Source organism: Urocampus carinirostris, chromosome 10 (assembly GCF_059441175.1).
Source record: "Urocampus carinirostris isolate Australia breed hairy pipefish chromosome 10, RoL_Ucar_1.0, whole genome shotgun sequence".
In the NCBI taxonomy this organism is placed as follows: Eukaryota; Metazoa; Chordata; class Actinopteri; order Syngnathiformes; family Syngnathidae; genus Urocampus; species Urocampus carinirostris.
The window spans coordinates 39,284,127-39,309,142 of record NC_142358.1 but is presented as its reverse complement, the minus strand read 5'-3'; the positions used below and the strand labels follow the sequence as shown (position 1 = coordinate 39,309,142).

Here is a 25,016-nt window from a genome sequence, read left to right as displayed (position 1 = left end):
AAATAAAATCGTAAAAACATCCCACCGCAAGATGGAGACAAAGTACCATTTCAAACAACGGCTATATCAGCACTGCCAGTCGTCTGGCTGCATATCCGGGCAAGTCTATCGACCAAAGTGCTTGGCAGCCTGATGACGAGGAAAATGATGATGACATCATCTGGATACAAGTGCCGCAGTGTGACCCATTCGAAAGAACAGTTGAAAAAATCAAAACAATGCACAATGGAGAACAATTAATGATTAGGCTGTAGCTTGTATAACATGGAGAACATTTGGATATCATTGATTTTGCTAAAGTGAATCAACCCACGCATTTTTATGGCTTTTTAGTCCCTTATCTGCTTTTACGCGAATAAAAATCTTTTGGCCTCGCATGTTCAATCGACACTGGTGTGCCTTGCTTCACTTTGAGAAGTGACTGATTCAATGGAGCAGTGACACTTAGAAATGTGCCAGTGAAATTGTTTGCATGATTTAGCCTTTAGTTTGTTTATTGCTTAAATATGTGCTGAAGTCAGTTAAGTGAAATGGGGAATTTTGTAAGATGAACAGCAACAACCCCTCCCCCCAACCCCCCCTTTTTCTGACGCAGCCCCAGTCGCTTCTGGAACCTGATAAAAAGCCAATATGCACCCTCGGGTGATCACAATTTTCTGACCTTCATCAAAGTCCGGTTTAATTGATTAATTTCTTTTTAATGTAGCGAGACGCTAAAAACTAGCGGTCGCAGTGATTGTCAGTTTGTTTTGGTTCGTAGCTGACAACATACATGAGCCTGTCACAGCCGCGCACGCAAACCGTTAGCCAGCCTATCACAGTTTGGCATAAAGACAGTCACACAGAGCGCCCTTCCTAATCTCTTCTCGCGGTGCGCTGTTCAACAGAACACAATGCATGATACAATATCAATGACATTAAAGACAAAATTAATATAATTCAAAATCCGCTAAGGCGTTAACCAGCGATAACCTGTATGAAGTCATACAGTAGACCCCTGGAATAAGACATGTGTTGGTTTCTGAAGTTGAGATAGCAAACGGAGATGGAATCTTATGGTAATACATTGCTTATGCTTTCTGATCTCCGGCTAACCAAAATAAAAGCATTCAAATAAAAAAATAGTACAGAATTTAGGTGTAATATATTAAATAACATTATAAATATACATGTTAAGGAAAAATTTCATTTTATTTACATCTGGTGTTAGGTGACTTGAGCTGGTAGTGTGGAGTTAGTGGGTGAGTGCAGAAGGAGGAGGAGACGGCGGACTAAAATTTAAATGGATTTTAAAACTTCACTTGCATGGATTGTCATGCCCTTATAAGACTTGGTTGTTTTAATCGCCTCCCTTTTTCTTATAAATGTCCCAATTGTTTACAGCCATGTTTCTTAACTAGGATAACGATGCAAGTGCCTTCCTCATATTTTTCGATAATTGCTTGCTTCGTTTTCATGGTTATCATGGAAAACAATTTATTGTTAATGTTTTATAGTGGCGTAAATGCTGTAAAGAGGCACCAAAAAAGAATATTATGGTATCCTGGGGGTTCACTGTTCTCGTTTCTCATACCCCCTTATCATGTGTTGGGGAACCTGCATTCTAAACTTTAGTATGTAAGGACTATTTGAACAAAATCTATCAGATTTGCCATTGTTGTCAGTGACTGAGAAATCTCCCAGACAGATTTCAGTCTAGCTGGTGAATAAGGTCTTGTGTACAATGTGAAACTATGTGAAATACTTCAGTATGTGTGACAATATTTGTTCAGTAAACCCTCTATCCCTTAAATGTATTTACCTTAGGGGTTGCACTGAATCCAAAACAATTGGAATTTTTAGGGGGAAAAGTAGAAGAGGTCTAAAGATCAATGTAACATACCTTTTTACAAAAATGTCATAGGGTTGACCGTGTTCCTGATTCCGACTATAGTAACAATGTTCTCTGCAAATTCTTATTTTAACAAAAAATATTGTGAGAATACAATTTAATTGAATTACTAAAATACGAATGATGTTTTCGAGAATCATCAAAGTCAACTGTGGAAGGAAAAAAAAAACCTTCAACAGATGCGTTTAAAAGTTGAAAACAAACCAATAATTTGTGTCCTGGAGCCACTCTATGATCTTATGTAACACTGTTTTTCTGAGTCGTATGAATCTAAGGAAGCAAAATACACACGCAAAATATATAATTAGAACACAGTTTTAGCATCTATGGCAGGGATCGGGAACCAATGGCTCGTTTCAAGAGAACATATGGCTCAGAGATAAAATTGTACGCTTGCATATCTAATCTGGAGTGTTTAAAATATGATAAGCGCTGAGTCGAGTCTATTGCGCGCATAGCTTATGTAGCACAAGTATAATGAACGGTTTGGTCCAATATATAAACAGAATACTTCCCACTAAGGTTTACAGCTAAGGTTTCACACCAACAGACCCTGTTTTGGCTGTACGTCGCAAAGGAATATTTTATATTAAAGCTCATTAAACAATTTAAGTCCACTGTTGAGACACTTATTAATAAAAAGCCATAGATAAACCGGAAAAAGCTAGAAACGCCAACCAAGTACACAGAGAAAATTTATTTGGTGGGCGGAGCTATTTTTCTGTCCAGCGCCGTCTGTACCAAAGATCAGTACGTCAGTATCCTTGTTTGCAGTATTTAGTGGCATTTTTACAAAATAACTCTGCTTGCACCTTGTTTTAAAACCATTATGAAAACATGAACTGCAAAATGAGCCTCTATGATCTTAAGTAATTGCAGGAGGGAGATTAATTTCGAGGGTATATTTATATTTATATAGGACACAGGCTCTGGCATTATTCTTATTTCATATATTTGATCAAAGCCTCTAACGTCGCGCAGTAAAGTAAAATCCGCTGAAAACTAGATTTTGTCTAGAGAGCGAGTTTGGGGGGTTTGCTGAAATTTTTCTTAAAATATATGGTTTGGCGCGCTAAAAATAAACAAAAACAAAAAATTGGGGGATTATGGCTCTTTGGGTGAAAAAGGTTCCCGACCCCTGATCTCTATGGCCTGCCAGTCTCTGAATTGATTTACTTTTTCAATGATATGTCATAAAGTATTTAAATGAATGAATGGGTCTAAGTGACTGCCTCGGTTTTGTTACCACACTGAACCTTTAATGCCAAGTTAACAGCTCATTTGTCTTTATCAGGACGGCTCGCACCATCGACAGCCTGGCCAGCCGCATCGAAGACCCCCAAATTCAAGCTCACTGGTCCAACATTAACGATGTGTACGAGTCCAGCGTCAAAGTGCTGATAACCTCTCAGAGCTATGAGCAAATCTGCAAGTAAGTCGTGGAAGGAAAGAACTCACCCTGACAAAGAGTCAAGTCAAGTCACATTTATTTATATAGCCCTTAATCACAAAAATGTCTCAAAGGACTGCACAGGATTACAATTACACAATTGCACAATTACCTGATCTTAAACCAGCATGCGTGCAAGGAACAACTCAAAAACCTCTGTGTGAGGAGAAAAGAGAAACCTTGAGAAAGGACCTCACATGTGATAATCCCCCTTCCAGGATTGACCAGGGTGAATCACAATTAGCATTACTGTACACAGAATAGTAAGCACTAGGTGAGATGTTGAAAATGTCCGGAAAGTGCAGGACAGCAACAACGCCCCCAGCCTTTAAACTAGTCCAGAAAGTCTATGACGGCCACGACGCAGCTTCCCATCTCTGCCAGCTGGAAAATGCAGGGGTTGACATGCTTCAGGTCAGACGCTGGTCCGCCGACTCATCTCACATCGTCCTTCTCCTTCGTATCAGCCAGGTAGGCAGTCGGAAAAAGACAGGACAATACAGAATATGAGGTGGGCATCAATCATAAGCTTTGGAGTTGCCAAGCCGGGCTTCTCTCTCTCGCAGTTTTTTTCCCCCTTTGCGGAGGTTCTGCACAGCATGTATTTACTTACTATTTGGATGACTACATTTTACTTTTACTTGAGTGATATTATTAAGAAATTAGCAGTGCTCCCAATAAGCGGCTGCAGCAGAGGGCACTTGCACCCTGTGTAGTGTTGAATACAGAAATGGAACCAGCTACGGAGACTGGGCCTTGGTGCGCCTTATGGTTGTGAAAATACCATATGCTGCTCGAACTAACTGCTGGAATTGTGTGCCCGTTGACCGTTCAGGTCAATCCAGCTACAGCTCAATATCGGCGTGGAGCAGATCCGAGTGGTACACAGAGACGGACGCGTTGTGACACTGTCGCATCAGGAACAGGAGCTTCAGGACTTCCTTCTCTCACAAGTATGGCTACTCCAAACACAAAGCTCTAAATGTTACAACTCTGAAAAGTTGCCTGCCCAGCCATAAAGTTGCCGGCCCCATTTTTCCCAACTTGAAACACAACAAGACGACTCATCGCGAAAAAACTCACTGTTGCAAAGTATTAAGGATTGATAATCAGAATATATAACAGAACAACACTTTAAAATTTGGTCTATTATAAATCTACTTATAACATTCATTGCATGTATATGACATCGCTGTTTTCCATCTGCTATCAGTATGTACCTGTATTTACTCATCTTCATTCAGGCCATGTTTGCGTTGCGCCGTCTGCTACAAGCCACATGAACGCCTCTTTCCACAATGCTTTTAATGTACGTTTACGTTTTTTAGCGTCATCAAATTATTTAGCTTCTTTTGAATCTTTATTCTGGGACTGAGGTTTTGGCTTGATTCCTAACCACTTATCCATTTTTCTTGTGTTCTCCGTGTGTCTACTTTAGAAAATGATAGGTAAATGCACGACCTTATAACGCTCGGGAAAGTCTGGAAGCTCGAAGTTATTCAATGCAGGCTTCTCATTGGCTGCTGAGTCTGCAAATTGCCAAACGAACCGAAATTCCGAAATTTCCAAACCGAAAAGATTTCGAAATGGGAAAAAAGCAAACGTTTGATTTGAAAAAAACTTTCAGGGTTTTTTTTTGTGTTTTTGTTTTGTTATGTTTGGTTTTCTTTTTGAGAAAGTTCTCAGACACCCAGACGAGACATTTTGAAAAGTTGTACGCCCGACGTAAAAGATGGCAGTCGTTATTTCAGACACTGGTTAATGCTAGCCGACATCCGCCCAAATAAGCTCCAAATTCTTACCATAAACTGGTTTTATGGTAAACAATCAAAATTAATCTTAACTCATTAAAAACAATAGATCTTTTGCTGTTTTGTCTTGCTGTTATACCCACAATAAAACGAGTAAATTCCCTGGCAGATGTCCCAGCATCAGGTGCACGCGGTGCAGCAACTGGCTAAAGTGATGGGCTGGCACGTGCTGAGTTTCAGCAACCACGTCGGCCTCGGCCCGGTAGAGAGCATTGGGAACGCCTCGGCCGTCACTGTGGCCTCACCCAACGGAGAGTACGCCATTTCAGGTGAGAGTGGACAACCTTAGAAGTATTTTCTGGGTTATAAGTCGCAGTGTTTTTTATAGTTTGGCCGGCCTTGCGACTTATACTCCACGTGCAACTTGTATGTGAAACACATTATTAGGGATGTCATGCTTGTATGTATCAGCAGGGATTTTCTTTCTAAAAATTCTATAAAATGGTAAAAGAAAGGGTAGGCCTGCTTTTAGTGAAGTCCAAACGTCAACTCAAACCTTGAAAAAGATTTTTTTTTTAAAAGTTTATTCGGCCATGTCGAAGAAATGCATCTTTTTGCACACAAATCATGCACAGGTTGCCTGAAATTGCAATCAAGACTTAAAGCCAGGAGATGGTGGAAGAGAGTAACAAACTTTTCAAATCATGCACCCCACCTTTCAGTACGGTTACCAAAACTGTGTTTTGTAATGGAGTATTTTTAACCTGGAACCGGCAAGTAAAAAGACTACTTGCAAAGTACACTTTGCGCACATGGCAGTACCTCAGTTATGCACGAATATTTAAAGAGAACAGTCTGACAGTCCAATGAAACTGAGTCTGACTCGCCTCTGTAGAATTCAAGTAAAATTCAAGCTAATACGGTTTTGTTGACGTGCATTGTACATTTTATACACGTGTATTCTGCTATAAAAGGGAGATTGAGCGTTACACTATACTGTGCCTGACAAATGTATTTGAAATGAAATGTATACAGTCTGAAGAATTTGAGAGAACGTCATTGGGCGTCGCCCCAAAAAATACGCAGAGAGGAGATATGGCGAAAAGGGAACGCGCTTTATTGCATTCGGGACACGTTCAACATTGGCTATTATAGTGTTCTCAAATTAAGTTAAGATATATCGTGAAGGTCGTCCTCTCCCTCAGCATATCAGCTTGTGACCTCTTGTGACCATCCCACGACCTTCACCAGATGCCTACATACATATCATTAGATATTATCCACATTACACAACAAGAACAAACATTTGTTAAAATGTTAAACAACAAACGTCAGGAATAAAAATTATTTGGCTTCAAACTGTTATATATTGTTAAACTAAAATGTTACAATTGGCCACTTAACGTTCTTCACAAAAAGGCAATTTTTTTATTTTTTTATGAGCTTTGTGCCTAATAAGTTTTAGTTAGGGCATTCTTATTTATTTTGGTATGAATTTGCAGTACGTTCGCATTTTTTTTTTTTAATTGCACCAATTTTTTATTGTCATTGAATCAAATTATACGATTATTCAACTTATCGTTGCAATAGTCTGTGAGCAGTCGACTACTAAAACAGTCATGAGTTGCAGCCCTTATAGTAGTCAATGATGAGCTGGTTCTCTTTTTATGTCCTCCCCCAGTACGCAACGGTCCCGAGAGTGGGTGCAGGGTTTTGGTTCAGTTCCCACGAAGCCAGACCAAAGAACTGCCCAAGAGTGAAGTTATCCAGGACAGCAAATGGAGCCACCTCAGGGGGCCGTACAAGGAGGTCCACTGGAACAAGATGGAAGGACGCAACTTTGTCTACAAAATGGAGCTCCTCATGGCCGCACTTACCCCGTGTCCTTAAACGCAACACCCTTTAAGTGGAGAAATCTGCTCTTACAAATAAAAACAGGACAAGTCCATGGCCATTTCCCTTTTATTATTCCAAGGAGGATTTCGACAAGACTTGTATTTGCTGCCTGCTCACATCTGTCCATTTTTGACTTTGAGTAAAAACATTGAAACTAATAAATGCATGAGTCTAATTTTTTGAGGAATAATGATGTGTTTTTAGAAAATGATCCGGCTTTGTTTGATCTAGAAAACAAGTTGAAACATACCTTTTAAAAAACACATTTTTTTTAATTACCCCAAGTAAAAAGGTCAAGTTATGTTTTTGTATATCTCTTAATCACAAAGAATCTCAAAGGGCTGCACAGACCCAAGATTAGGGCTCAGATGTCATTTCACCATATTTAACACAGTGAGTCCTATCTGAGAGGTAGGATCTGAACCATAAGAGGACGGTTCATGAGAGACCAATCCATTTTTCCAACCGTTCTAGAAAGATATTATGATCCACAGTGTCAAAGGCAGAACTAAGGTCCAGCAGCAGCAAGAGTGATGAAGCGCCGGAGTCCATTTCCAGTAGATCATTGGTTACCTTAATCAGTGCTGTCTCAGTAGAGCATTAATTCAAAAAGATAGTTCTCCGATAGAAATCATTCAGCTCTTGTGCCACAACTTTTTCAAGTACTTTTTAAAAAATGATGTATTTTAAAAATATATTTTATTTTTGATTTTTTTCCCCCCCAAAGCAAGTCATTGAACTCTCATAGTTATGAAAAAAGTGATCAATCCTATTCCTTTCAAATTGTATAAATACTACTGCACATTGAATCAGAGTGTTACATGTATCATTCTTTCAAAATCTTTGAGTTTAAAATTTAACACTTTTGAGTCAGGACAATTTAATCTCTGGGCAGCACAGCGGCGCAGTGGTTAGCACGTGTTCTGAGGTCATGAGATCGAACCTCCTGTGTGGAGTTTGCATGATTCCCCGTGCTTGCGTGGGTTTCCTCCCACATTCCAAAAACATGCATGTCAGGTTAATTGGCTGGTCCCAATTGTCCATAGGTATGAATGAGAGCGAATTGTTTGTCCCTGTGTGCCATGCAATTGGCTGGCAACCAGTTCAGGGTGTCTCCTTCCCACTGCCCAAAGATAGCTGGGATAAGCTCCAGCACCCCCGCGACCCTACTGAGGATAAGTGGTGCAGATAATGGATGGATGGATTGATTTTAATCTCTGTAAAAGTGTTGGTTTCTTTTCAGTAAAGCTTTTTGATTTGATATACATTTCTGTAATCTCACTTTATATTTAGGATTTTGAAGAAAGGTTCTCTGGAAAAAATAACACTTTTCAAAGATATAATGCCCATGGGTGTGGCACATAAAAACTTTAACATTCAAGATTTTAGTGTGTGCTTGGGGGCATTTTCACAAGTGGTTGTCATTGCTACAGAACGTACATATTTTTAATGTAATAAAAATGTGTCCTAGCAGCACGGCGGCGCAGTGGTTAGCGCGTGTGTGGCACAGTTCTGAGGTCATGAGATCGAACCTCCTGTGTGGAGTTTGCATGTTCTCCACGTGCTTGCGTAGGTTTCCTCCCACAATCCAAAAACATGCAGTTCAGGTTAATTGGCTGTTCCATGCAGCCTTCCTGTGCAGAGTTTGCATGTTCTCCTCATGCTTGCGTGGGTTTCCTCCGGGCACTCCAGTTTCCTCCCACTTTCCAAAAACATGCATGTCAGGTTAATTGGCCTAACCAAATTGTTCCTAAGTGAATGAGCGAGTGGTTGTATGTCTCTGTGTGCCAGTTGATGGTGTCCCCTGCCCACTGCCCGACGATGGCTGGGATGGGCTCCAGCACCCCGCGACCCTACTGAGGATAAGCGGTGCAGATAATGGATTATAAATGTGTCATTTTTTAAATCTTTTATTAGCAAGGATGAGATTTAAATATTTGTAATATTGTTTAAAGTCTGAACAAAACCATTTTACGAATACTACTTTTTCCCCTCACTGGGTTCTCTTCTCACATTTCTCTCCCAATTAAAATGTCAGGACATCCATTTATACATTCTCAGAACTTCTACTTTTCTTAAACTTTCCTTTTTTTACAGTACAATTTCAATGAATACCTATTTCCATGGTTTTATCTCCTCCAACTCTCATATTCCTTACCGATTTTAAAGCATTCCAGCAGGATATTTTGTGGATGGTTTACAACCCCACAATTTTCAAACCTTTTCATAACTTTCGAATCAACATACCAAGTACATTTTTTTTTTCTTCTTCCACATTTCTCAAACCATTCCAAGTTTCACATGCCACATTTCCGTTCAGTCCTACCATCCTTAATTTGAAAAATAATTGCATTCTCTTGCTTTTATTTTTATTTCCCCGCGTATTGACACTTTCCATGTGAATTGACAAATTCAAAATATCTAAAATTTTGGACATTTAATACTGGGCCTGATAAAATTCTTAATTCCTACATTTTTATATTGATCACAAGTTCGATTAAATGGCGCAACTTACTGAAGTGTTTTACATCAGCCACAGACTGCTGTCACAGTCTTGTTCCACAGACAGACTGAGGAGATCATTTCTTCCTCATGCCATAAGGCTCTTTAACTCCACCCGGGGGAGGAAAAGTCCACATTAAACCCCACCCCCACATTTGCATATTACCCTATTATTATTACAGTGTGTATTTTCCGTAGCACTATTTAAATACTTTATATCAACACGTTATATTGGGTATTTTTCTATTCTATATCATTTATTTTATTTTTTTATTTTTCAACACAAGAATAATGCTGGAAGTGTGAATTTCCCTACGGGGATGAACAAAGTATCTATCTATTATTCCTACTCAAAATTCAAACGATTTGGCTTTCAGCACGGATCATTTTTGCAAAAACACAAATCCTAATCTTTCCAGGGGAAATAATTCTTAGAAAAGTTCCATGTGTGTTACCAGGAGATCCTAATTTACCAAGTGACCCGGCGGAAACTCCAAACAATGACACAATATGGCAATAAATACAATAATATTTACAGTGAAGTCCATGTATGTAAAAAAAATCCTCTTCACAGAGTGCCGTCGTATCAGTGTTTCCAAGATCCTCTACAGTAAAGAAAAAGGCAGTCGAGTTCCATATAAAAAATAATAATCCGGACAAGAGTGTGTCAAAGTGGCTGCAGCTCCGTGGCGTCATTTTCTGCAAAAGAAAGACGGAAGTAAGTAACGTAGACGCTCTGCAACCTTTGTTCTCAAAAACACGCTCCGACTTGGTCCCAAATAATAAATTAACTGCATTCACAGACACCATGTTAAATTTCCACAACAAATCATTATGGTAGCCATTTAAACTAGGTTAAGAATAGCACACATACATGAGCTAAAAACAAACGTGTATTATTTAAACTACTTGTAAGTCAATAAATGTGCATTTATTTGACATAAACATGAGCTAAACAGACTGAGGAGATTGTTTCTCCCTCGTGCCATGAGGCTCTTTAACTCCACCCGGGGGAGTAAAAGCTCACATTGAATCCCAACCCCACATTTGCATATAACCATATTTTTATTACAGTGTCTATTTTTCGGAACACTATTTAAATGCTCTTTATTAACATGTTATATTGGGTATTTTTGTACTATAAATCTTTTATTTTTTAACTCAAGGATACTGCTGGAAATGTGAATTTCCCTACGGGGATTAATAAAGTATCTATCTAAATGTCAGCCATCTCTGTGGTCTGGGTACCCAAAATCCTCAAAAGGTCTGGGATAAAAGAACGAGAACTAAAATGGTGTGTTTTGGTCACTGAGTCTCCGTAGTTTGTTTTTTTCCTTTTGGCACTCATTTTCGGTTGAACATGGTAATACAGTGACATCTAGGGGTCAAATAATACAAGCTGTCCCTTTAAGGGGTTGGGAGCAAGATAGGCTCCAGCTTCTTCTCATCAGCCATTTTGTGTTTTTTGTTTTTATCTTAATTGCTTCTTAAAGTTGTTGATTTTGAAAACCTTTTCATTTTTTTTTGTAGATTTCAAAAAATTAAAGGGACAGTACTTTAATTTTAATTCGTGCCCTAGTTCTAATCTTCCAACTCAATATTTGCTTTTTATAGCAGCCAAAGAACAAGAACAGGGTTAAAGTTTTCCCTCTCATACCACAACTTTGTGAAGTACACAGTTTCCTGGTATTTCATACGTTTTTGATCATTTTAATTGAGTACGCCGTTCATCAAATTTAGTATAGGAATTTTTGTTTCTAAGAAACGTTTTTGTTGGACCGATCTCATTCGGCCCATTTCAGCTCTACTCCAAATCGTCTGTCAATGGCAGCAGAAGATAATGTCATTGTAGAGTGCTTACATTGTTGCGGTATTATACACAGGTGCCGTGTTTTTAGTCAACCACTAATTGTGCACCACTTGAAAATATTAGAGGCCTGTAATTGTCAAGCATGAAAAGACAGAATGTGGAAAAAAAAACAGGAACATCACATTGTTTGATGTTTAAAGAATTTGTTTTCAAATCATGGTGGAAAATAAGTACTTGGGCAATATCAAATGTTTATCTCAATACTTTGTTATGTACCCCTTTGTTGGCAACAACGGAGGACAAACATTTTCTGTTGCTCGTATTTTGGCCCATTCTTCCGTGCAGATCCCCTCTAGAGCAGTGATGTTTTGAGGCCATCGTTGGGCAACACAGACTTTCAACTCCCTCCACAGGTTTTCTGTGGGGTTGAGATCCTCAACAGGTTTTTTTTTGTGGGGTTGAGATCTGGAGACTGTTTAGACTACTACATGACCTTGAGATGCTTCTTACAAAGCCACTTCTTAGTTGTGTGTTTGATATCATTGTTATGCTGAAAGACCCAGCCACGTCTCGTCTTCAATGCCTTTGCTGATGGAAGGAGATTCTCTCTCAGAATCTCACGATTCATGACCCCAGTCATCCTTTCCTTTACACAGATACGTAGTCCTGGTCCCTTTGCAGAACAACAGACCTAAAGCATGATGTTTCCGCCTCCATGCTCCACAAGTGGGTATGGTGTTCTTCAGATGCAATTCAGTATTCTTTCTCCTCGACCAAAAAGTCCTATTTTGGTTTTATCTGACCATAATACATTCTCCAAGTCCTCTTCTGGATCATCCAAACGCCCTCTAGTGGACAACAGATGGGCCTGGACGTGCACCGGTTTCAGCAGAAGGACACGTCTGGCAGTGTAGGATTTGAGTCTCTGACGGCGTATTGTGTTATAAATAGTAGCCTTTGTTACTAGGTCCCGTCTGTGGGGTTCTGGGAATTTTGTTCATTGTTCTTGTTATCATTGTGATGCCGCATAGAGCCCCAGATCGAGGGAGATCATCAGTGGTCTTGTATGTCTTCCATTTTCTCATAACTGCTCCCACAGTTGATTTCTTTACACCAATCGTTTTACCAATTGAAGATTTAGTCTTGACAGCTTGGTGCAAGTCTACACTTTTGTCTCTGGTGTCCTTCTACAGCTCTTTGGTGTTGGCCATAGTGGAGTTTGGAGTGTGACTGACTGAGGTTGTGGACAGGTGTCTTTTATAATAATAATAATAATACCAGTAATGAGTGCCATTGAAGTAAAGAGTGGAGCCTCGTGAGAAGAACTTAGACCTCTTTGAAAGCCAGAAATCTTGATTTTTTATAGGTAACCAAATACCGTATTTTCCGCACTATAAGGCGCACCTAAAAGTCTCAATTTTTTTCAAAAGCTGACCATGCGCCTTATATATATGGCTCAATATTAAATTCGCAAGGTCTCGCAACTTACGCAACAGCCGCCGACTCGATTTTCCCCCGAACGTGGAGTAGTCCGCGGTGTATGCTGGGATTTATATACCGGCGTTTCATTTCCTAACCAATGTGTCAATCATCATTTGAATCGATCGCTATTGGCTAAAGTTATTCGGAGCCTCGGATTGGCTAGAAGGCCAAAACAAACCCTGCAATTGGCCGAAAAAGATGTGTCAATCATCCGTTACATCGATCGCTATTGGATGAAGTTATTCGGAGCCTCGGATACGCTAGAGGGCCAAAACAAACCCTGCAATTGGCCGAAAAAGATGACTGAATAGCAAGCTTGCTAAAATACGCCATAAAGAAACATGTTTCATTAGTCTGTATTTGTAAACATTTTACTCTCCTGGATTTACTACACTCACGGTTGTAAGAAGACCATGATTGCGTATCATTATTGAACGTGAGAACTTAGGTGAGTTATGCGGCTTTATATTTTCCCGGTATCTTGTTTTAGAACGATCTTGATGTTGCTGTGATGAGTTGAGTGAATTCAACTCAATTCCAAGTGTTTATTGTCATATGCACAGTAAAGTTGCGAGCGAAAAAGAAAATGGAAAGTAAGGAATGTTTGGCATTTCTTGAATCCCAAGACTTTAACCTTCCGAATAATATTTGGAACGATGCATTTGAGTGACATCGTACGGACACGGTTTCCGTATATGTCTGAGACACGTATTTGCTTCTTTGCAAGCTTTGGGAATGTTAAGGGGGTAATCAGTTTGACTGAATCATCTGACTGTTTTGTCGACGTTCCCATTGTAGCGCCTTATAATCCGGTGCGCCTTATGTATGGAAGATATAGGACCAAAAACTATTTTTTTGGGGTGCGCCCTATAACCCGGTGCGCCCTACAGTGCGGAAAATACGGTACTTATTTTCCATTCTAATTTGGAAATAAATTCTTTAACAATTAGACAATGTGATTTTCTGTTTTTTAAAGCGCTTGGGAGGTCTTCAAAAGCTTGAAAAGCGCTAAAAATGCAGACCATTTACCATTTCCACATTCTGTGTCTCATGGTTAAGGTTTACCCATCATAACAATTACAGGCCTTTCTAATCTGTTCATGTAGGACACTGAATACGTAATTGCCCCACTGTATTATTGCTCAGCAAGGGGAATTGCAATCATCAATAGAGGACCAATAGGCTGAAGCAGACAGGTATGTGAAGTTATAAGTGGAAGTTTCTCCAAATCAAATTTCGCCTCCTACCTGGCATCTGCTTCCTGCGTCTGCATGTTACTATCTTCCTGTAGGCTTTGTTTAGCAGCCACATTGCCAGCATGAGGAGGGCCGCCAAGCAGCCTAGCGCCAACGCCGATATCAACAAGTATTGCAGGTCCTCGTACAAAACCTCTAAGGGGAGACAATGCAAAAGCTGTTTTTTTAAAGAGTTTAGTAAAAGATATCCTTATATTTGGCTGGTATTTGAATGTTTTACATAGGGTTATATAGGATTATAAGTACAGTGGAACCTCGGTTCTCGACCATAATCCGTTTCAGAACCCTGTTCGAAAACCGATTTGTTCGATCACCGAAATCATTTTTCCCATTAAAAATAATGTAAATCGTTTTAATCCGTTCCAACACCCTGAATGTTTAACGTAAACATAAAGCTAACCCAGGCTAATCGTACGTTCGTGTTATCGTAATCTTCCGTACGAAAGATTACGCTAACATGAACGTGTAAATATAAAAAAATCAGGTCGTTTATTAGTCATTTAGCACCCGGGTCTCCACGACAAGTGGTGAGTGGTTCTTTGGAAAGGGGGCTCAGTTCCAACACCCTGAAAGTTGGGCTCTGTTCCAACACCCTGAATGTTTACCTTGAATGTTCAACGTAAACATAAAGCTAACCCAGGCTAATCGTACGTTGGCGTTATCGTAATCTTCCGTACGAAAGATTACGCTAACATGAACGTGTAAAAATAAAAAAAAAAGGATAAAGAAAAGAATCATGAATAGGATTTCTTACCTTTGTGGTGGTCAGCAGAAGGCGCAGGTGGACGGTGGGGTATTCCCTAGCAAGATCAGAAACTCACACACCTCCTTCATATTTTGCTATTATTTCTTTCTTAAATGCAATAGTTGTACGCCCTACTTTTCTTTTTTCACCTGTAGCAACTTTGCTGCTTGCACTGACTTTCTTCGGAGGCATAATAAGCGTCTTTAACACCCGTACGCCGCACTCACGCATTACCGGCGTTCGAACTCCGATTTTTTGACCGAACAGCGAAGCAAGAATTTCTCGAAATTTTTGATCGGACACCGATTTGTTCGAACTGAGAGGCGTTCGAAAACCGAGGTTCCACTGTAATTCCGTTTTACAAATTGATGTTTTTGTTGTTATTTTTGCCAAGATCTAATACAGTAGACCCCTGGATACAGCGAGCTCGCTTTACGACATTGTCACTTTACAGTAAAGATGTCACTTGTTCTTTTATTGAGTACAGTTTTATTAAATTAGGACTGTTCTGTGCAATTTGTTATCGTTAATGTTTGAGCATGGGAGAGTGAAACGGTATTTCCGTTATTTGTTTGTTGAGCAAATCTGAGAAATTGACAAGTAAATTGATTTCAACTTTTGAATGTCGTAACCCGGGGGTTTACTGTATATAGAACACTTGTTTAACCGTTAAAGAAATAAATTCACCGTTGACTTTAAGGACAAATCCGGCATCCTTGCTGGCGCCCGCCTCGTCGGTGGCAGTCACCACATAGTAGCCAGAGTCTTGCAGCCTCAAGTCCGACAGGCCCATGGAACCATTGTCGTGCGCTTCGACCCGACTGCTGTAGTCGTCCGTGATGTTGATGAAGGAGCCCGGTCGCCAAATGCCGATTGCACGGCTAACCGAGCTGGACATAAAAGTCCACTGAATCGTGGCGGTACCATTGCAAGACACGTCCACCAAAAACACCACGTCCTCCTGCACGCCCCGGCTGAGGCTCTGCTCGGGGGACTGAATGGAGATAGCCCTGGCTTGGAGAGAGGTTAAAGAACATGGATTATTTTCCCTGCATCAACTCTAAACCAGGGGCCTCAAACTTGCAGCCCTGGGGCCAACTGCTACCCGCTGGATGACAGGTCGAGTCCCCTGCCTTTAAGGTAGTGTCCGTAACTTCAAAATATCCTACTTGCTGACGCCATCTTCTGACGGAAATCATAACTGCAGCCTCTGTTAAGCTGGTTGTTTGCCTCCAAATAAACTCTTCTTGTGTCATCTTTTAGGGAGTTTGGGTTGGCATTCAGACTGTATTTGAAACGGTCCTTTTCTTACTTTCATCATTTTCAACTTAGAATAAAGAAAAACTGTGTGCACACGTGAGAAATCACTCACATTTTAAGGACTTGAAGCCAATTTTGCCATTCATCCATTTCCATTCAAAGAAAAAAGATACATTATTATATTGATGATAATAATTGTTGATTATTTTTGGTATAATTATTATTGATCCCATCAACATCAACGGTGTATTTAAGGGGTGTGCTAGCCAAAGAAAAGGAATTATTATTATTGGGAACTAAGCCGCTGTCGACTGCTCGGAAACATGGCAACAATTTCAAGCATTTGCAATCATCTCACCCAAAACACAAGCACTTTTCAAACTTCAAAAACAAAATAAAATTCAAGCATTTTCAAGTATTTCAAGCACCTGTGCGAACCCTTTATTGGTCTATAAATAGGCCATTTTATCAATTTGGTTTTGCAATAAAGCAATGTCAGCTTTTCAAAAACTAAGTTTGAAAATATGCTTTGAAAAACTCAAAATGCAATCGGGATAGCTCAAGTAATTGATTTTCGGGTTCATTATTTAATTTTTTTAAATTTTAGATCTTATTTTGTAAAGCATTTATTTTTAAAAAGTACATTTGAGAACAGTAGAGTATTTTTCTCACAGATTTTTGGGGGGAAAGCCTGACTTGGAATCTGCCACACTAAACTGTGGCAATTTGGAGGCCTGACTCACTGAGATAAAAGAATGGATGTCACTCAACTTCTTGCACCTTAACTCTGAAAAGACGGAAATGCTAGTTATTGGTCCATCTAAATGCCGTGACTTGTTCTCAAAATCGTCTCTGAACATTGACAAATGTAATATCACCCAGAGTGACTCAGTCAAAAATGTAGGTGTCATATTTGACCCCGATCTGTCCTTTTCAAACACACGTGAAGAATATGACTAGAACAGCTTTTTTCTTCGCAACATTGCTAAAATTTGTCCTATGCTGTCTTAGTCAGATGTGGAGATTTTAATTCATGCATTTGTTACCACCCGTCTCGGCTACTGTAATGCACTACTCTCCGGTCTCCCGAAGTCCAAAATCAAGAGCCTTCAGCTGGTCCAAAATGCTGCAGCGAGGCTTTTAACTAAGGCAAGAAAGTTAGATCATTTTCCCTGATTTTAGCTAACCTGCATTGGCTCCCTGTTAGCTTAAGATGTGATTTTAAGGTTCTGTTGGTATTTTATAAAATCAATCAATTTGCTCCCTCATATGTTTCAGATTTAATTTCCCCCTATGTTCCGGTCCGGAGCCTTCGCTCTGAAAATGCTGGTCTACTAGTGATCCCAAGAGCCAAGAAGAAATCCAGCAGTGTTTTCCATTGGGGGCCTTGGTGCTGTGGAATGCTCTTCCCCCTGAGATTCGATGTGCAACCTCAGTGGAAATGTTTAAATCTAAGCTTAAAACACACTTCTATTCTATAGCATATGAATAACATATATTTATGTTGACAATATCTGTGCATTATTTGCCCTCATGTATGTTTCAGATCTGGGGATGGTCTGTGGTTTGCAATAGTCTGTAGTCTGTGCAGCCCTTTGAGACTTTGTGATTAAGGGTGTCACAAATGAACATGACTTGACTCGACAATCTTTAAAACGCTTGTTACTTTATAAGGAAAAGCGAATTAAGAATATAGAAAAAGAATCTAGTGGGGGTGCATTAACTATCAAGAAAACATCGGGGTTTACTTACTCACACATTAGGTTAACATACACCTGTATTTCAATGTAAGCGAGAAAAAATATGTTAATTATCAACTATTTCAAATGACAGGTTGCCTGCAGGAAGTCTTAAACCTGCCCAACAGGCTAAGGGGGCACCCATTTTACCAGAGTGGAGTATGGCCAGGGTTAGGTAGGGTTACTTTAACTGGATTACTTTCAATTACTTTTGGATTACTCCAATACCAAATATGCTAATAAAAGACAAAACAAACTAAATATGAATAAAATGATGACTCACAACACGTGGTTAGCTTTCTCTCCTGGCTTTGATCTCTTTGATCTCCGGCAAAACTAACATAAAATGCGACAGAAACAAAAAGAAAATCAATCCAAACAGCTTGCCAACATCATTTTTGCCGTTCCATGTATTCCGTTACTCCCCAAGCCTGCACAAAATGTAGTCATTTTATTCATATTTACTTTCTTTTGTCTTTTATTAGCATATTCGGTATTGGAGTAATCCAAAAGTAATTGAAAGTAATCCAGGTGAAGTAACCCTACCCAACCCTGAGTATGGCAACCCCACCCTCTTGTCCAGGGATGTTCAAATTTGTTTCACTGGACCTTCTGGTTTTCTTATTTTCCCAATGAGGTATGGAAAAAGAATTTCATTCAAGAAAGCTAAAACGGTAAAAGAAAAAGGTAGGCCATTGCTCATCGATTAAGCAGCCGCAGTGACGCAAATATTACATCCTATTAGTAGAACAGAGGATGACACACTCTGTACTAAAGGGAGAAGCACAGATAACTGTAGATGATGAATCTATGATTCATTTTTTCAGTATGTAGGATGTCAAGGACCCTAATTTGAACCCTGTTCACTATGCTTCCTCTTTCCTCTGTCGGAAAAAAAACAAAACTGAAACTATTTATGTTGATAGACCAGGGGACGGGAACGTAAGGCTTGCGTGGCCATATATAAACGGTAGATGGTCTGCATTTATATAGCGCTTTTTAAGTCAATGAAGAACTTCCAAAGCGCTTTACAATGTGCTTCACACTTACCCATTCACACACACACTCACACAACAATAGGGAGTCAGCCATGCAAGGCGCCTACCTGCTTATTGGGGGCATTAGGGATTCAGTGTCTTGCCCAAGGACACTTCGACATACAACACGGCGGAGCCGGGAATCGAGCCTGTGACCTGTTGATCCCAAGACGAGTGCTCTACCTCCTGAGCTTATGGCTCTTTTCATGAGTACATATGGTTTGGAGATAAAATTGACTATAGCATATTTCTCAGTGGTGTTCCAAAGGTAGGTGGTTAAATCCTGTATTTGCTTTTCGTGAAGCCAAAGCAACACTGACTTGGGTTAATTCAACTAGAGTTTACACTCAGGGTATCACACCAGCATACCCCTTTTGGCAGTATGTCGCTAAGAAAAATACATGTATGCTCACTCTTAAGATATTTTATGATGAAAACCCAGAGAACAAACTGTAAACATCCAAAAAGCCAGCAAATCACTCAGAGCAATTTGACAGGGTATGCGGTAGTGATAGGTGAATTTCTACACACAGCGCAGGGCACTCTCTTCGCTCTCTTGCTCAGTGCGGTTTATGCTATAGGTAAATACGACAATATCCTTATCATTTGAAGTATTTTGTGACATATTTACAAAATAACTCTGCAGCACCTTGTTTTAAAAGCATTATTTAGGACTAAAATGACAGTAGAAACGAGCCGCAACACTCTTAAGTAACCAAGGCACAAATGTTTGGTATATTATTTATATTAATATGGGACACAGGCTTTGGCATTATTATTATTTCATAAATATTATCAAATTAAATGACGCACAGTGAAATGAAATGTGCTTTTGTCCGGAAAGGAAGTTTGGCAGTTTTGTTGAATTTTTTCTTAAAGTATATGGTGTAAGGTAAATTTTTCAGAGAAAAATGCTGTAAAACAACACACATGAATCAGTTTCAAATATAATTATTTTCCTACACTGAAAGAGAATGTTCACTTCAAAATTTGATTTATTTTATTTTTGTCATGATGTGACACAGCTGTGCCCGCTTATTTGGCGCCACCCGCCGCGGGTTCTGATTGGCTGCCTGTCACTATTTGAACTCAGTCCTGTCAATCCCCTGTTGTCAGTCCGTCTGCGAACCTCAGTTAATACTAGGCAAGCCTTTTTCGACCCTGACTCACACTGTTTTTTGCTCCCGTCTGTCCCCCGGCTTCGAGACGTTTTTAATCCTGACCACGTCTACTCTCCCGTCCCGGCTTTTGACCTCTTTTTGTCCCCGACCACGTCTACTCTCCTTTCCTGGCATACGACTCGCTTACGACCCCGACCACGTTTTTGCTCTCCTGTCCCAGCTACTGACCCGTTTTTCTGTTCCCGACACCGCCATCACTCGCCATGGAAGATCCAGTTCCGCCTTCAGAGCGACCTGCTTCCCACGTCCAGCAATCGCTGAATCAAGGGCGCAACCCTTTCTCTTTCTTCCAATAATACTTGTGAGAAATGCTACGCAAGTGGGTCTTGTCTCCATTCTGGTCCTGACAATTTTAACCATTTTAATAACAATTATTTCAAGTAAAGAAAGAAACCGAAGCATTTACTGATGAATAAGGAAAAAAGAGGCGAGTTCAAATTGTGAAATTATCTAGGTAGCATGTTTGAAATAGCCTTATTTGTGTTTAAACATTTATATTCTGGAGGTGAATCTTCATAGGTGTCATCGTGCAATCTGTTCTGCATTCTGATTGGCTAAAGAGTGGACCTACACCTTTTCTGCCTGCGTCTGCTTTTGCGTCAGTAAACATTGCGGTTTTACGTTACACACGAACATAAAACCGCTTGACATACATTACGTACACCCAAATCTTTTTCAATGTTGAGTCTCTCTAAAAGCCATCATGTCAGCAAAATGCTCTGGAGCGACATAAGCACGAATAGGCAGTGGAAGATGCTTTCTAGCGCCTACAAACTTGGACTTCTCCACATGCTATAGGAAGGTAAAAGCATTTGAACGCTACATTTTGGTTTTGTGTCCACAAGATGACGATGATATATTGTCATGGTGGCCATGGCGCCCAATTGGCCGCGCCCGTGTTAGTCACGATTGCCATGGTGCCCAATTGGCCCTGCCCGTGTGATGCCAGCTGCGGCTCGTTGAGAGATTGGCTTTCTTTCTATATTAAGCTCAGCGCTCTCTTGCTTTTTTGTCAGCCGATCAAACGAACTTCTGCCCTACAAGACGTGGGTTCCGACTCGGTCCGGTTTTCCTGTTGATATCTTCAGTCCGGTATTGTTCCCGTTTAGAAGATCGGTATTGTTCCCGTTTATTTTTGTCCTGTTTAATTTCGGGTTCCAGTTTTGTTTCTGTCTAATTTGGTGCTGTTTATTATTTTCTCCAGATTTCGTTCCCGCCTAGTTTCTCCTGTTAGTTGTCCCTTTCTGTCCAGTATCGACTCCATCTGTCCGATATCAACTCGGGCAATTGGAATCGGTCTCGTCGGTCTCTGGCTTCCTGTCCTTCCACGCCAGACCGGATTCCTAACATGCATGACTCCCCATTTCCCGTTAAATAAAAGGCTTGTGTGAGAGTTGCTGTCATGCACTTTCCGGACAAATTTCAACATGTGTTCTCTTTTATTGATGTTTACTATGTTCGTGTACTGTGACTCAATGCTAAATCTATTCCACCCTGGTCATCCTGGAAAGGGGATTACCACTTGTGAGGCCCCTTCTCAAGGTTTCTTTATTTCCTTTTTTTATTTTTGAGTTTTTCCTTGCCCGCATGTTGGTTTAAGATCAGGTAATGGTGTAATTGTAATCCTGTGCAGTCCTTTGAGACTATTTTTGTGATTAAGGGCTGTATAAATAAATGTGACTTGACTTGACTAAAACGTCACGCGATTGGGTCCTGTTCTGGTTCCTGTCATATATAATTTGAAGTAATAACATGTACTCAAGGCAGTGCAATGTAGAAGCAAGATTATTTTTAAAATTATAATTTGTTTGTATTTAAAAAAAAAAAAAAAACTTTATAAAAGGTACAATATTTTCATTCATTAAAAAAACCTTGAACCCGTAAATGGGGTTGTTCATTGGTTTCAATGTATAATAAAGTATTTTATAAGGAAATAAAAGTTTCTATTTTGCAGATGTTGACTACTTTACGGATTTTGACTAGCAAGTGTTCAACACAACCCAAACAAAAATGAGTAATGAGTATTTGCTCTCCGTCCTCTATTGATGTTAAAAAGAGAAGCAAGAAACATGATAACCATGGAAACAAAGTGTGATAATGAAGGCGAAGAGTGCACATGCATTGCATGGCCATAACTAATCGACCAGTCTGACTTGTATTAAAAATAAGGAAGCAATTCAAGCAAAGAAAAGGTGGAAGGTTAAAAAGCTAGTTTCATTTTTTAGTTGGCCATTGCAGTATTATATGCAAGTACATACCTGTGAACCTGTACGTTTTTGCCGTACAAAGTACGTTTATTATGCATTTTAAGACGTGTACGACGTACAAGGAAATCTGTACGTAAAAACGCAAATTTGTTAATTATGGGTACCCTCCGGTATACACCGACTATCACGAAACAGCAAAGCAATCAAGTCAAACGAGTTCGCCGCGGTAGCCTCTATCTCGGTAGCGTTTTTTTCGTTGCAAACGGAGCAAGCTGTTTGATGCTACTGTGCGCATGCGTCTGCCGCCCGGGGATTTCCCATCATGCATCTTTCCGTGATAGTTGTGTAGTAAAAGGAAGTCCGTCTCTTTTTAGAGAACCGGCTTTTTCGGCTCAACTCATTCAAGAGAGCCAGCTCTCAAACGGCTCACTTACTTTGATGCATTATATTACGAATTATTATGTTGTATTAAGAAGTTAGGAGAAAAAAAGGAAGTATAAAAGGAGAGACTAAAAAAAGACGGATTTGTGGTTATCCCTTTAATCAATATATTACCAACAATAATGTAATGCCGAAAATGAATTCATAATTTGAATACGGAAATTCTACTTAATTATATTTACATGTATTTTTCCTTCTACAGTGAGCGTCCAAGTTACTTAATTTTTGAACTTTTTTATAATAAACCTCGTTCATGTCGAGCAACTCAATATCTCACAAGAAAATGTTAATTAACAATATATATGATATAACGAAACACATGTACAATATACAGGGTTGGGTAGGGTTACTTTAACTGGATTACTTTCAATTACTCCAATACCAAAAATGCTAATAAAAGACAAAAGAAACTAAAAGTGAATAAAATGACTGAATTTTGTGCAGGCTTGGGTAGTAACGGAATACATGGAACGGCAAAAATGATGTTGGCAAGCTGTTTGGATTTATTTTCATTTTGTTTCTGTCGCATTTTATGTTCGTTTTGCCGGAGATCAAAGACATCAAAGCCAGGAGAGAAAGCTTACCACGTGTTGTGAGTCATCATTTTAATCATATTTACTTTCTTTTGTCTTTTATGAGCATATTTGGTATTGGAGTCATCCAAAAGTCATTGAAAGTCATCCAGTTAAAGTAACCCTACCCAACCCTGACAATATAACGTGTTAACCGACATAAATAAACACGTTTGAAAAAAAATGGTGTAAGATTATTTTGTACTTTGTAAGGGAAAATACGACAGTTTGTAAGGGCATGTATGCAAGTATAACACTTAAGTAGTCATTATTATACACTACATTAATTTTCTTATTTTAATGTTTGTAACCAGGTATCCCGGCAATTTGGAAGGCATTAGCTAGTTGATATCGGGTTTCTATCCCCCGCTATACAGCAAAATCACCTTGCCACCCCCACTTCAGAACGGATTCATGTCGTATCCCGGAGGTTAAGAATAAAATACTATTAAACATAGTTAAGTGTATTTTGGAGGTCGAAAAAAAAAAAACACAAAACCTGCTAAGGCAGGGGTGTCAAACAGGCGGCCCGCGGGCCGGATCAGGCCCACTTAGGAATTGAATCCGGCCCGCGAGGCAACGCTCAGAGAAGTGCAAGAGAAAAACGAGCTGCAGGTTGAAATATCTCAGCTCAGTAGCCTAGATGGTAAGGCGCCCGCTTTGAGACTGGGAGGTCGCTGGTTCGCACCTCGGCCGAGTCATACCAAAGACTTATAACATTGGTAAAATGGCGGCGCCCTCTGTTGGCTGCGGCTGCATCGGCTCGCTACAACGGGTCAGGTGTATCGACATTTCGTTCTGTGTACATTGTTACACAGAATGACAATACAAAGGAAATTATTATTATTATTGATGTTGCCAAAGCCAGGTGCCTCTCACAAAGAACCTCCATTTGTATTTGTTTTCTCTCTCTTTCTCTTTCTCTTTCTCTCTCACTCTCACAGTCTCTCTATTTCTCTTTCTTTATTCCTCTTTGTCTCTTTCTCTCTGTGTCTTTTTACCTTCTTTTGATTTCCTCTCCTTTTCCCTTCTCTCTTTCTTTCCTTCTCCTTCCTCCCCTTCTGGCTTTCTACCTTTCTATTTCTCTTTGGATTTCTTTCTTTCTCTCCCTCTTTCTTTCCCCCTCTCTCACTATTTCTCTTTTTGTTTCTCATGCTCTCTCTCTCTCTCTCTCTCTCTCGTTCTCCCTTTCTCTTTCTGTGTCCCACCCTCTTTAATTTTCTCTTTCTCTTATTTCTTTTTATTTTTTTATTTTTCTCTAATCTTCTATTCCGGCCCCTGCGAGAACGTTTGTTCTATCATGTGGCCCCCGAGTTAAAATTAGTTTGACACCCCTGTGCTAAGGAATTCAAAACGGCTTACCTAGGTGGCACATATAAAACACAAAACAAAGAAGCACAGCAGCGTCGTGGACATCCCAGATCTTGTAAGACGTCGTGGGCATCTCGGAGCCATCGGTTTATCGAAGAGAACCAAGAAGAAAACCTCCTCCAGTCCCTCTCGACCGTCTCGCTGGGTTTCCCCCCCGGTCCTAGCTAAATGGCGATGGTGACATTTTCTCTTCCTCGTGTTTCCTTTTTGAGTGAGTGTTCATACCTGCGCGCACCTATCAGACAGGTTGAGCAGGAGATTGCTGAGTAAACATGTCGCTACGCTCCCACGCGCACAGTTAAAGGAAGAAGAAAGCGGAACGCAGGTTTTTAAAAAATGGGGGGGAAACTAAACCACCTGCACAGGTCGAAAGCCCCCTACCTTCTTTTCCGAAAGGGTGACACACCTGTTGAAAAGTGTGGAGC

The 25,016-nt window shown here is 40.0% G+C and overlaps 2 protein-coding genes across 2 annotated transcripts in view; one reads left to right on the top strand and one right to left on the bottom strand.

Moving 5' to 3' along the window:
• The window catches only part of med17 (mediator complex subunit 17), a 12,790-nt gene extending 5,640 nt beyond the window's left edge, over window positions 1–7,150 (top strand). The window contains exons 10-13 of the mRNA XM_088345593.1: window positions 3,186–3,323; window positions 4,177–4,294; window positions 5,262–5,421; window positions 6,774–7,150. Of these exons, the coding sequence (XP_088201719.1) occupies window positions 3,186–3,323; window positions 4,177–4,294; window positions 5,262–5,421; window positions 6,774–6,982 (625 nt within the window). The 3' untranslated portion in view covers window positions 6,983–7,150. The remainder of the gene's footprint in view (window positions 1–3,185; window positions 3,324–4,176; window positions 4,295–5,261; window positions 5,422–6,773) is intronic.
• Window positions 6,740–25,016, bottom strand: vstm5 (V-set and transmembrane domain containing 5). Its single transcript, XM_088345594.1, has 4 exons — window positions 24,583–25,016; window positions 15,471–15,797; window positions 14,030–14,173; window positions 6,740–10,189 (listed from the first exon to the last, which is right to left on the bottom strand). The coding sequence occupies exons 1-4, from the start codon at window positions 24,662–24,664 to the stop codon at window positions 10,158–10,160; spliced, it is 585 nt and encodes a 194-aa protein (XP_088201720.1). The 5' UTR covers window positions 24,665–25,016; the 3' UTR covers window positions 6,740–10,157.